The 14340-nt window shown below is 39.9% G+C and overlaps 1 protein-coding gene across 1 annotated transcript in view; it reads right to left on the reverse strand.

Moving 5' to 3' along the window:
- PDE6C (phosphodiesterase 6C) overlaps positions 1–14340 on the reverse strand; it is a 118789-nt gene that overhangs the window by 56214 nt on the left and 48235 nt on the right. The window contains 7 exon segments of the mRNA XM_029610719.1: positions 522–622; positions 2702–2789; positions 3206–3315; positions 3437–3544; positions 5894–6040; positions 10878–10943; positions 11100–11243. Of these exon segments, the coding sequence (XP_029466579.1) occupies positions 522–622; positions 2702–2789; positions 3206–3315; positions 3437–3544; positions 5894–6040; positions 10878–10943; positions 11100–11243 (764 nt within the window).

A 14340-nucleotide genomic window follows, 5' to 3' on the forward strand; every position in this document is an offset into this window, starting at 1 on the left:
TCCAGACCTCCAGCGAATAAGTATCATCTAACTTAAATCCAAATAAGTTTTTGAACCTGTCAACAGATAATTTATCACAATACGAGAATCATGCCTTTCACTGTAAGGACTGTCTCTGCTGCACTCACTGATTCAAGATGACCTAAATGATCAAAACATGTCCAAACCGCTAATCTGTCTTCATTTTGCCACAAGAAACATTTTGACCTTCAAAAATAAAGAAACTCTTGACAGCAAAGCTATGGAAAACGAAAGTAGATGGTTCTGGGGGCATACACTAATTAGCATAATTCTGAAGTAATCACTGGAAGAAAAAAAAATATGGTAACAGTTAAAATGTGAAACCATATTTTAAAGTGTAATCTAGGATAATGAGGGAGAATTTGCTTTCTAATTTCTTTTAGGGAATTCAACAAGGATTATTTCAACATAGCTAGAATAAATCATTTCTTTTAAGAATTGTACTTAGTTGGTACCTATGATTATGGGATGATAGGGCATTTAAACATTGCTTTACTTACTTGAAATATAAAGCTAAGTCAGTTGCTATTATTGCAACTTCGAACAGATGTAGAACATTTTCATACTGGCGTTTATTCAGGTTCTGGAAAATGTTTAAGCTCTGTAAGACACAAAGATTACAAATTAAGATATGCTAGGGAGTGTTTTATATGCCAAATACCATCAAGTCCTGAGTGTGGCATCAACTACCTGAAAAGTGTTGTAGTAGTAGTCAAGGATTCCCAAACCTGGTCCTTATAACCCTTGACCAGGAAGTTTCAGAATAAGCAAATTTGTTACATTATTGCAATGTGGCGCAGTATAACTATAATAAGATTGACCAGGAAACCAGATGTTTAAATATCGAGTTAATTTTGTGTGCCACCTAGGGCCTCCAGGCTAGGCAGCATATAAATAAATAAATAATAAACATTAAAGGTGAATTTTAAAAGTCCGGCATGCACATTAATTAGGTGATACGTGAATATTTTGGGCTTGCATGCGCCAGGAAGATTTTAAAAGCCACTCAGATACACGTGTATCTCCTGCAGCATGTAGATCTCATAACTTTTTAAAAAATGGGTGGGGTGTGGGCGTGGTTTGGGAGGGGCATGAGCGTGTCAGGGCCTGGCCAAAAGATGATGCGTACATACTTGAGCACCGAGGTCCTCTGCTGCATAATTTTACTTCTGCTATGGATGGCATGTAAGCTAAAAAAAAAAAAAAAAGACTGAGCCATTGTGGAAGAGTTTAAAGGGTCTGGGGAAACTAAGGGGAGTACAGGCTATCAAACAAGGGGGGGTCTGGAGGACCTAGCTGTTAACTGTGCGAACTGGTGGGTGAATTGGTAAACTGGTAATGGCAACAGTGCACACCCCTTTTGAAATCCCCCAACTTGCGCAGTAGAAGTGGGATTTGCATGCCATGCATGCCCCCACTTATAACATGGGGCATATGAGCGCATGGCCAGGCTATTTTACAACATGCACGCATATACGTGTGTAAGTTATAAAATAACCGCATACCTGGACGCAAGCCAAAGCACGTGTGCAACTGTGTGCCTGGGCCAGGCTGTTTTATAACATGCATGTGTATATGTGCATAAGTTATAAAATAGCCATGTATCTGGGCGAGGGCCAAAGCACGTACACAAATGTGTTCCTGTGTGCTGGTTTGAAAGTTAGTATCCTTGGCCTGGATTATTTGGACAATACAAAAATGGCTATACAATAGTCTCACATGCCAATCAGACTGCAGTTTTATGCGTGGAACACAGTATATAATAGGGATGTGTAAGTTAAATATTTTTGGTTTGGTTTGTCCCTTTTAGGCCCTTTTTTTGTCTGAATTTATTTTGGGGGGAGGGTTATTCTATTCCAATTTTTTGTTTGGTAAGCAATACATGCTATTTGCTGAAGCAAAAAGTCCAAAAATGTTTGGATATTTTGATGGCATTTTCAAGTCTTTTCAGATTTAATGAACCAAAAAAGGCCTCATTGCACTCCTGCACTATGACTAATTTGAAACATTTTTAGATGCTTTTCTAATATCAATGTCAAGGATTTTCATAAGGTTGGACCAAAACTCATACTTGAGCTGATAACTTGAACATTGCTGAAATGTACAGTGAAGCTTTAACAGTGGATAAGAGTAAATCCATAGCAGTGGAGCTCTTGCATTGCTTGTATTGGCTAATTAGAGCATTCATAAGTCTGGTTGGATGATGATATTAGACCAGATATATATATTTTTTTCACACTATTTCCTTAGCCTTACTCAGAATCAATAAGACATGTATATTAAATACTGTACATTAGGTTTGTACTGTACTTTTGCTAAATGGCTGAGAGTTGTTATCCACTTTGAGTGTGCAGAAAAGGCAGAATATAAAAATATGTAATCAATTAATCAATTGCTCTGCTACTTTCAGCATATTCTGCAGTTGGCTCATGACATATCACCATTCAATATTTATTCTTTTTGATATTTAATGATCATTATAAATCTAGCTAAAATGTAATGCAAATAGAGGATTATTCTATTCAAATGCTTTGTTTGGTAAATAATACATGCTATTTGCTGAAACAAAAAATCCAAAAATGTTTGGATATTTTGGTGGCATTTTCAATTCAGCCACCTTTCCTATGATCTATTAATATTTTTATATATATCAGTTATAGTAAAAAGAACAATAACTGACCTCATCTTGCAGCAGATTTTTACTGTACTCTAGGTGATGTCTTTCTAAAATGGAAGACCCATGAAGTTTTGCTAGTGCAGCCTGTGACCTATTGATGAACAAACAGGTACAAGAATGGTCTCATATTTTACATTTGTTAAGGACTTATAGAATATGTTAAATTAGGTTAGATTTTGTAAATTATTGATGACAAATGTATGGCATGCATGCCTAAAGTAGCACTGTATTCTAGTTCACTAATATTCTGGTGACAAAACCTCCCATTTACAAAAATGCAGACATCTAATAGTTGGACCATGGGCACAGAACAGAAAAATACCTCTTGAAAATAAGATCATCCTTATGGTCCAGATGTACAGTATCAAGGGAAGGCTAAAAGCAACATATATACAGTATATCATGTATAATATATTTGTGTGTGTGAATATATATAGATAGATAGATAGTGAGAGAGAGAGAAATATATATATATATAGATACATACATGGTGTGCTTTCTACTTACTTCATTTGGTACAAATTATTGGTACCTCTATGATCAATATCATGGCAGAAAGCTGCAGCCAACATTGCAAAGGTTTCTAGGTCTGTATAGTATTTTTTTAGTTTACCTGTCTGTAAAAGAAATAGTTTTGTAAAATGTAAGCCTTAAGCCTATCAGACCTATTTGTGCATGCAAAGTATAATTATCCAAAAAAGTGGTCACCAGGTGGGGTCCTAGTGTAAAAAGGCATACCATGAGCAAGGCAAACATGGTCTGTCCTACATTGAATCCATGCCGCCAGTTGTGGTAAGTTATGTCCCGATAACCTTTTCTGACTGTATACATCCATCTGGTAAGAACCTGTAATAAATGGAAGAATTACGTCACTCATTAAAAAATTCTTGGGAGTTCTGTGGGTGGACGGAGTTATTCCATATCTATACAACAGTATGTTAGGTGGTCTGATAAGCACTACTTGATGTTCCTTTAGGGGGGGTCTATGTACTAAACTGCATTAGGTCTAACACAGACCTTAATGTGCATTAAATGCCCGCATTAGTTGGCACACACCTCCATAAACTTGTGCATATTCCACGTTACTGCTAACTTAGAAGTAATGCAATCTGATTAGAAAAATAATGAAATAAGATGACTACTATTCAAATACATGCTAAGCAGCTCATGAATAATTAAAATGGGTTACAACAAATAGTGCAAAATAACTTACTTTGTGTTATTGCACTGTTAATACCAAAACTTAATTACACCTCTAAGAGGTATAGTTAATTACTTTAACTTAGGCAGGCTAATGCAAGTTCAGATAGGGCCCTCAATTGCTCCCCAACTCTCCTGACACAGACACCTAATGCCTTCTGACCACCGATCCACATCCTCTGATAAGTCCCCTGTGCATGAACTCCAATGAGTAACTTTCCCCACTGAGGAAGCTCCTCCTGCAGGATCTGCTTCCACCCTGACAGCAGATACCACCTTCCCCTTAATGCCGCCCCCCCCCCCTGCAAGTCAATACCCTTCCAAGGCCTATGTCTTTCAGCATATTTTCCAAGAAGACCGAGGCAAGAGGCAGTGTAGCTCTTTTATGGCCTCTTTGACGCCAAATTCAAAATGGCTATGGCTGATCGCATACTGCACTATGCTCCACAACAGGAGGGGCATAGTACAGCATGAGGTCAGTCAATATCATTTTGAATTTTAATGCCAGTGAGATAGGAGGGAGTCGTGCTTCTTCCTACCTCAGTCTTCTAGAAAAAGTCATTGGAAGAGGTAGGTTGACGGCAGGGAAGAGAAAGTCTCACTGGGCCCTGGGAGGAGATGGTTTATTGGTTTGGTGACTCAGTGGAGGGGGTTCTGTTGGGGGGGGGTATGCCTCACAGGATTGGTTCTTTGGCAGGCTGCCTCGATGGTGGTAGTGGGGGGTTAAGTTACTAAGGGGAATGCCTAACACTCAGGGGGTCCCACGTAGCAGATTAGTCAGGAGAGGGGAATCAGGGCCCATTGACCGCCCCCCTTGTTCTTGACTGGGTCAGGGGGAGGAGCTTGGCGATGACGATTGATGGCTTGGAGACACCATGTGTTGCTGTCATAGCAGTTGGGGTGCAATTGAGATCTTCATCAGAACTTTCATTAGCCTCTGAAGCCTACTGTAAAAATGTGTCTACACCTCTGCACAAATTTTTAATGAAAATTTATAGACATACATTTTAAAATACAAAAGTATATGTGTTAAATTTAAATCCCTCTCCAACTCTTCCCCCAGGAATGCCTCCATTCAATCTGGGTAAACTTACACATGAACATGAGATAATTCATAAGCTTCCTGGCATATTGGAGGGAGACCCCCATGTCTGCTCGTAAAACACTGTTTTGACCATGGAAATGCTATTTGAAAATTACCATCCGTGAGGTCACTGTTTAAAGGAGCCTGCACGGTCTCAAAAGCTCATATTTCATGGAACCTTGTTGTTGATCCTTTGAAAGGTATCACAATGTAAGTCTACACTTAGTTTAACTAATTCATTATGAATGTGTGAAAAATCAATACATGGTTACTGTTTATGACTGAAATCGGGTTACAGAGATTGCAAAGCTATAAAATGTTTCTATGGTAATGCTAAATGTAAATGTTGATACATTTAAAGCAAAGTTTTGAGTCTATTGTAAATGGTAGGAAATGTAGATTTATGGCTGCCCTGGCCGTTCACCCAATCATTACACTGCAAATTATGGGACCTATTTATCAACATGTGCACACGTGTGTTAATGCACATTATTAGTAAATAATTCTGATTGAGGTTAAAGGGACCTGTTGATAAACAAGAAATGTTAATGCTTGTTATTATGTTGCACATTTTAGTAAATATGCCCTGTACCATAAGTGGATTGCTGTGACATCTGATTTCACTTACTTACATGAAAAGATAGCAGGACACATTTTGTTTTCTGCTCAGTAAGATCATATTCTACATATGCAAAAGATAAATTCTATAAATCATTTTCAAGGGCAAAAACTCCAGATTTTGTGATTTTTACTTTTGGTGTGAAAATGTTTCACACATCTCTAGTTAGAGCTATAACTCTAGGCATGCCACTGCGTTACGACAGGACTAAAGTGGTAGAATAATGTGAACAATTCTATAATAAATCCATTTTTGATAATCAACCATAAATTATAAATAAAATACTTCTTACATCTGCTGGTACTTTAAACTTTTCAACTACATTTATCTCAAAGAATAAGCTTATTCCACATTTAATCAGCTCGTGCTCTGTAATGGGGAGGTCACTGAAGTGAAATTCATAAAGATGAAAGGATATTGGATCAGGCAACTCCTCTTTCTGTTAGAAGAAAGGGCAATACAATACACTGTTAGTGCACAGAAAATCATCTTTCTTAATTTTTTTATTTTTTTCCTCCAACATAAGACACCTATGTGATAATGCCTCCTGCTACCGCTACTGTTGCTTAAATAGCACATACAGTATAAATAGGGAAATTTAAAATCCAATAGGGAAGACATTAAAAGAGGGATCTAATGAAGCTTGAGGAATATTCTAAAATCTGATAAAGATTTAATGCTAAAAAATTCAGTCATTCATTAGGGCTTCAAAAACCCAAGGTAGTGGTACAGTATAAAGAATAAAATCCTAAGAACGAAACCAAGCTTAGTGTATTTTCTGTTCAGTTTTTAATTATGGAAAATCAATAAAGATATAAATTAGAAAGAAAATTCTAAGAACGAAACAAGAACAGGATCTGGGGATGATCATATCTGATGACCTCAAGATGGGCAACAGGTGATAAGATGACTACAAAAGTCAAAAAGATGCTTGGGACACAAAGAAAGGAGAAAAAAAGGAAGTGATATTGTCTCTGTATAAGTCCCTGGTGAGATCTCACTAGGAATACTATGCATAATTCTGGAGACTGCACCTTCAAAAGAATATAAACAGGATGGAGTTGGTCCACAGACTGGCTACTAAAATGGTTGGTAGTTTTTGTTGTAAAGCATATGGGGATAGACTTAAATATCTACACATGTATCCCCTAGAGCAGTGGTTCTCAACCTTTTTTCTGTCAGGACACACCTGACAGATGGTTCTCACATGCATGACACACTGAACCCATGATTGTCACGGGGCTAGATGTAAAAGTACAGTTTGCATCCACGGGAACCCCCCCAACCCAAATAATGGATGTAAAGCAGAATTATGACATTCCCCATACAACTCACCCTACAAAAAAGATATTCTGGTTCTGGTGTCATCTCAGTAAAAGCAACTCAAACTCCTTCTACTATCAGACTCAATAACCCTACTTATGAAAAGACAGCAGTTTACCACCAATGCATGTCCTCTTGAGAAAACACAACAAATAAGACCGATACAAACACTTACATGCTAGTAAAATATCTCACCTCAGTAACACACATAGAACTGACCTAACATACTCTCAGGATCTGCAGTTATGTACATAAACTAATCCACACACAGTTACACCTGTATTATGGAATGCACTCAACCAGTAACAACCCTATCTATGAAAAGGCAACACTACAAATATTAAATCAGGCCCTAAACACCAATACTCCTCCTATTAGGAAAACAGAACTAGCAATCAGCTATAGATACCCACACAGAAATAATTGTAAAACTATACTAATAAGCAGAATAAATGTTTCAAAACAGATATGAACAGATAACATCCAACAATTAAAAACTCATAAAAACTATCAAAAATTCTCCAAACACCAATAACATATTTCAAAAAAGCAGACTCATCAAATAATAATAAATAATTAAAATGGCAGTCAATCAAGAAAGATAAACTTAAAAAGCCACCTTTACTTACCCCCTCCAGCAGCTTTCCTACTCCTGTCCTCTTCCATGCAGGCCGTAACACTCACCAGAAGCAGCAGTAGTGGCTAAGCTCTATACTCATGATTCTCTTCCTTAGGGCCCATGACCAGCGTCTCTGTCTCTCACACACACACATCATACCAGTCACACCCCCATGACCAGTTTCTGTCTCCCACACACCAATCATCTCCCAACCAGTCACCTTCCTGAACATTTTCTCTCATGTCATACACACACACAGGCTTCCCACTCCCGTGTTCTATCTTACATATACGGGCTTCTCACTCCCATACTGTGTCTCACACATACCCATACACCCAAGTTTCTCACTCCCATGCTCACTCTCTCCACATGCACAGGCTTCTCATTCCCATAATCACTTTCTCTCTCTTACACACACACACACACGCACCAGTCTCTCTCTCATTCCCATGCTCGCTCTCTCCACATGCACAAGCTTCTCATTCCCTTAATCACTTTCTTCACATACACACACCCTAGTCTCTCTTTCTCACACACCGACACCTTACCAACCAGTCTCTCTCTCATGCATGCACACACACAGGCTTCCCACTCCCATGCTCTCTCTCACATATACAGGCTTCTCAGTCCCATGCTTTCTTTCACTTACACCCCCACAACACCAGTCTTCTTACTCCCATGCTTTCTCACATACCCAGATTTCTCACTTCTATGCTTTCTCTCTCTCTCTCACAAACACACACACACACACACCCCAGTCACCTCCCTGACCACTCTCTCACTCTCTCACACACTCCATTCTTCTCCCTGACCAGTCACTTTTATTGTCTCTCACATATACACACACATCACCTCTCTGACCAGTTTCTCTCAATCACACACATGCTGTCTCTCACACACTTACACACATGCTCTCAATCAAATACATGCTCTCAATTACACACATGTTCTCAGTCAAATACATGCTCTCAATTACACACATGCTCAGGGGCAGATTGGCCTATCGGGGGATCGGGCATCCCCCAGTGGGCCAGTCGTGCTAGTCGCGTGGTCTGCTGAGCGCAGCCGTGACAGCCGTGCTCAGCAGACTATGTGGTATCTCCTGGGCTGGCCTGGGTGGCGAATCCCCAGGCCGGTCTTCATCGGGAATCCGCTCGCTGCACATGCTCTCAATTACACACACATTCTCTCACGTACAGGCTGGCTGTCTTCTTTCTCTCTCTCTCACTCACTCCCCCCCCCCCCAGCACAAATGGTAGCTGCAGCAACCTCCTCCAGCCCCTGCAGGCCAAGAAAGAAAAATCCCATCAGCCGCGGGAGGCTTATACTGCTGTCTCCTTTGCCGATTGCCGGCTGCTTCGATTGCTCCAGGCCACGCTACTGCTCAGGGGCCGATACTGCTGCCGCCGCCGCTACTTTTCCACGTGGCACGGCTCTTTCTCCTTCCTGCGCACTGCACTGTGTATCACTTCCTGTTCTGGGGCAGGCACGGGAAGAAGAAAAGGCCAGCCGCGGGTGCCACAGTTCCTCTAACAACGCTGGCCGTTCCATTGGGCTTGAATGTGCTGTTAGCCCGGCAGCAACGGCAGCAGGGAAGGAAGAGCAATGGGAGAGACTGGGAGTACGCGACATACCGGTGTGTCGTGACACAGCGGTTGAGAAGCGCTGCCCTAGAGGAAAGATGGGATAGGAGAGATAAAATAGAGACACTTAAATATACTTCCAAGATATCAATGTGCAAGAGGTGGGCATTTTTCAGCATTAGGGATATTCTGGAATGAAGGCTCATGGGATGAGTGTGAAAAGAGGTAGATTCAGGAGTAATCTAACGAAATACTTTTTTTTTTTTTTTTTTACAAAAGAGTGATTGATGCATGGAACTGACTCTGTGGAGGTGGAGGAGACAGGGTCAGTTTCTAAATTCATGGGACAAGCACAGGGAATCTCTGTGGGAGTGGTAAGGATTGTACAGCTGAGTAGTTGGTCTGGATAGGCAGACTAAATAGGCCATATGGTCATTTTCTGCCATCATATTTCTCTGTGTCTATGTTTCTATGATATTCAAATGCAATTTACCCGCATAGCTTGGGTTTAAAGTTTGAATTACTAGGTGGATAAAAAGTAAGCAGATGCTCTAAGTTTTTCCAAATGAAGGCGTAAGTTATACATGGAAATCCCAAAACACACAATGGTGCGAAAATCGAGTGAAAGAAGAAATGAATCAACAACATAAAATCCCTCCTCTATATGCGCATCTTATTAAATCAATTCATCCGCCATCATAAGAGACACAACTGGTATAACACCTTCATTGCCTTTTTATTAATCATATAGCATTCTCAAACATTGTCCAAGAATACATTTTTAAAAATTTATTTGTGTAAGCTGAAAACTGGAATGCCAAATGATAAATAAAAAGGCAATGAAGGTGTTATACCTGTAGTGCCTATTATGATAGTGGATTAATTGATTTATATTGAGGAAGGACTGTATATTGGTAAATTATACATGTACACATGAAACTTTATCATACACATATCTCAATATGTGCAATGGGAATTTTAAAAAGCAGCAAAATATGCACGTATGTACCCCTGCACACATGAGGAATAAAAGGGCAGTAAGGGGTGGGGAATGGGCAGTACATGGGCGTTCCAGGACGGGGCCAAGAATTACGCGTGTATCTCCGAATTTTAAAAATGAAACCTGCAGCGCACGTGCGCAATATATCCACGTAACTTTACTGCTGCTCCTGATAAGGAGCAAGTTTGAAGATCTTGTGTTGTGTGGCTTAGAGGAGACATGAGGGATCCGGGTCAACTGGGAGGCATTTTGGGTGAAGTACCAGAAGGGTCTAAAAGACCTCACTATTAACTGGGCAAACTGGTGGACTAATTGCAAAATTGAGAATGTGCCTCATGCAAGCATGTTTTAAAAATTCATTGACATAAATGTGTAAAAGCCAACTTGGTTCTATTGAAGACACATGCGCCCTAGCTGTGCTCAAGTAACCTCTTAAAATTAGGAGCATACTTACACCTGGTTGGTGCATTTTAAAACATACACGTGTAAGTGCATGCACGATTAAAAATTCTAGCGTATTCTCACGTGCACGCCGATATGGACACGTATGAGTGCATGTGCAATCATTTAAAAATCAACCTCATAGTTTTCATCCTTAACCAAGTTACACACCACTCTGGAACTCCTCTCTTCATTGTAATTAAAAGTACATGTGTACTTTTAAACTGTTGAAAATCTACTTAAGTAGAATCAGCTATCTGGTTATTTAACATCTGGACAAAAAGAAATTAACAGCAGCATAATTACTTACTAGAATATGAACAAGCTGTTTTTCCTCACAATCTACAATTTCCTTATTTAGCTTCTCTTTGGTTTTCTAGAAACAAGAAAAGTAAAGTATTGTAAACATTACAAAAAGATTTTCATTACGATATGGTAGAGTAGTATGGGGACCTAATGATACAAGAACTTTCCCATGGGAACAAAAGTGATAGAGACCCTTTATTGCAAACTCCCAAGAGCAGAAACTCACCAAGATAGTCTGAACTTCATGGCTGTTGCCCTTTGTTTGGTGCATTAGTATTTCCTGAGCAATGGCTTTCCTGTTTTCAAGCTTATTTATTTTTTCATAGGTGTCAGTGTTCAAAACAGACCAACCCAGAATCTGTGTGAGAGCCTAGAAATTATTATCAAACACATAGAAATAAAGCATTAAAGCAGAGTGCTTAATTTTTATATTAGCATGACATTATAAAACTAAATAAAGTCAAGAATAATTTATATTATTACAGCAGGTCATGTTTTAACTGGACAGCACAACATTTCTTAATTGACTGAGTCAATTGGCCTTCATCCTGATTACCCAAAACACTCCTCAAATGATTCAAATTGTTCCTGCCAACAGAACATTGTTCAAATCATGGGCCAACAAACCATCCACCCCTAGTACTCTGAACTTTGGAGTGACCCAGTGTTAAGTGCTTTCCCAGATCATTTTTAACATCTATATTCATTTACTCTGTGACTTCATCCAATCTTTAAATATTGAATGTCTCCTATTTGTTGATGACTTCCAACTTTGCATCAAAATAGGGACAGATCAGGCCAAGCAATTGCTGATCTCAATGACTGTCTTTTTGCAATAGCCCAATAGTTTAACAAACACAAACTCAAAATAAGGGGGTCATTTTCCAAAGGTATCGCACGCAAAAAGTCCCTTTTCGCATGCGATATCTAAATTGGGGCGGAGTCGTGGTGGACTCCGTGACGACTTCGCTGATGGCGAAAGGTAATAATCCTTATCGCCACCAGTATCATGCCCAATAGCACCACCTTTCACGGCTTTCGCAGGCCCGCCCCCCTGCCCTAGAAAATCGAGGCCTAAGGGGGTCATTTTCCAAAGGTATCGCACATGATACCTAGATCGGGGCAGGTTCTGGGCGGCGTCCGCACCGGGAGGGGAAGAGTTGAGGCAGCACCGGGGTGGACGTCACGAAGACATCGCTGACGGCGAAAGGTAAGGAGCCTTATCACCGTCAGTAACGCGGCCAATAGCGCCACCTTTCATGGTGGCGCTATTGGTTTGCGAAAGCCGGCCCCCCCCCCCCGTTACCGCCGGATTTTCTAAGTTCTGCGAACTTAGAAATTCCAGGCCTAAATCTATTCAAATCCAAACTCCTCTGGCTAAGTTATCAAGGATGTCATTTATTAATTCTGCCTCCGCTCTCAGGAACCCCCTTACAACCTAAAGACAGTGACACCCTGCACAGCATGAGTGTTCACCTCACTTACAATCTTACAATGGAAACTCACATCTCAAATGTGGCAAAGATCTCCTTTATGCCTCTATGCCAGATCCACTAACTGCATAATTACTTTGAGACCTTGCTACCATGATACACTCATTGAACACCAACCACATAAATATTGTAACTTCCTATTTAGGGGTAGGCCTTAATTTAAGGTCAAATACAGATCACAACAGCTTTACTTCTGGTAGGTACAAAGCCCACTGATCTTGCACCAATTACATTGGCTCCCAGTCAAAAATAGAGGAAAATTTAAAATTTTCTGCTTTGTCTTTAAATGTGTGGATCAGTTGGGCCCCAGAATATCTCTCTCAACTACTGTTCCCCTATACTCCCACTAGGAAGCTTCGATCCTCTCAACAGATCCTTCCTTTGTCTCCTCTGCTGACATCCGCAAAACTAACACACACACAAGACTTTGCGCATTCACCTGCTTCATCCCAAAAATATGGAATACTGAGAGCCCTTCACCTTGAACTTTGTGGCCTCACCTTCCAGAAAGAAAATCAAAGCTTAGCTATTTAGCCAGGCCTTTCCTTAGATTCTACAGCAGAGACTCCACCCTTTTCTACCTGGCATCCAAAACACTGGCTATTCAGTCAGGCCTTCCCCTTTCTACAGCAGAGACTCCTTCCTCTACTTACCTGACTCCTGGAACTCTGTCTTAATCCAGCCCACATCTTCTTCAGCTACTCTACTTAACTGGTTCTTACTTTCCCTATATCTTTGTGACCATTATTATTTATTCTTATACTTTTTTATTTTTTTTTGCTACCCAATGACCAAATCTACCCTAGTCTCTTCTATATTGTGATATCATTAACATCCAAGATACCAACATACTTTATATCTTTAGGTCCTATCTATATTTACGCATCACCACAAGCTATATATTTTTTATATTTAAGTAATCTGCCCTGTGACTAACTTGGGAAAGGTGGAATATTAACTATTCATAAATAAATAAATATTATAATTTACTGGCCTGATAAAGCACTCCTTATCATGCCTTTTTCTTAATGCTTAAATGCTACCAGGGAGGGATAACTTTTAAACAACTGCACACTTGCGCCCATACACACACACACATATATATATATGGTCATGTGAAAATTTATTCCTGTAATTTATAACCTGCACATGATATATTGCAAGTTATAAAATATACGTAAATGTACCCTGCAACGTGTGCTCATGTAAAAAGAAATGCATGACTACATATTGCACTTATCCAGATAAGATCCAACCTATCCGGCTAACTAGGAGCCTTATCCTGCTAAGTCAGATAGCCAGATAAGTTTTAAAAAGCGCTACTTATCTTGCCAAGTCAGACAGCAGGATATGTAGCCCTTTTTAAACTTAACTGGCTATCTGACTTAGTTGGATAAGTAGGATGCAGACTGTGAATGTTTCCTTACGTGCACTTTTATTTACCATGAAAGCAAAACCAAAAAACAAATGCAGCTCACCTTGCTATTCTGGTAGCACTCAAACATCAAATATAACATGTCTTCTCATAGAACAGCTTCCTGTCTGCTCCTCGGGGCCTGTCTAACTCATCTAGGCCTTGTCGTCTTATACTCTGATACTTGTCTTCTCTCTTAACCCAGGATTTCTTGTGTGTCTGGATCTTAAGGAAGACAGGGCAAGACAGCTGTGCCCAGTCCCTTAAGGTAGTCTGACTGAGTTTCCTATAGACTCCTTCACATTCACCCAGACTCCCTACCTAGTCAGTATTTCACTCATAAGATGTTTACTTTCACTTACTCTAAATACAGAGCAGGGATAAATATACGTGAGTAAGCTGCCAGATTTATATTTATAAATTGCTTTAAAAAAAGCAACTTACCTGCATAAATGTTGACCCCCCTACCTTGAAATGCCCCTGACCCACCCCTTTTTAACACACCCAAATTTACTCATGCACCCTTACTTACACATGCATTTTGAGGTTTATAAAATACC

This window comes from Rhinatrema bivittatum, chromosome 7 (assembly GCF_901001135.1).
Source record: "Rhinatrema bivittatum chromosome 7, aRhiBiv1.1, whole genome shotgun sequence".
Classification (NCBI taxonomy): Eukaryota; Metazoa; Chordata; class Amphibia; order Gymnophiona; family Rhinatrematidae; genus Rhinatrema; species Rhinatrema bivittatum.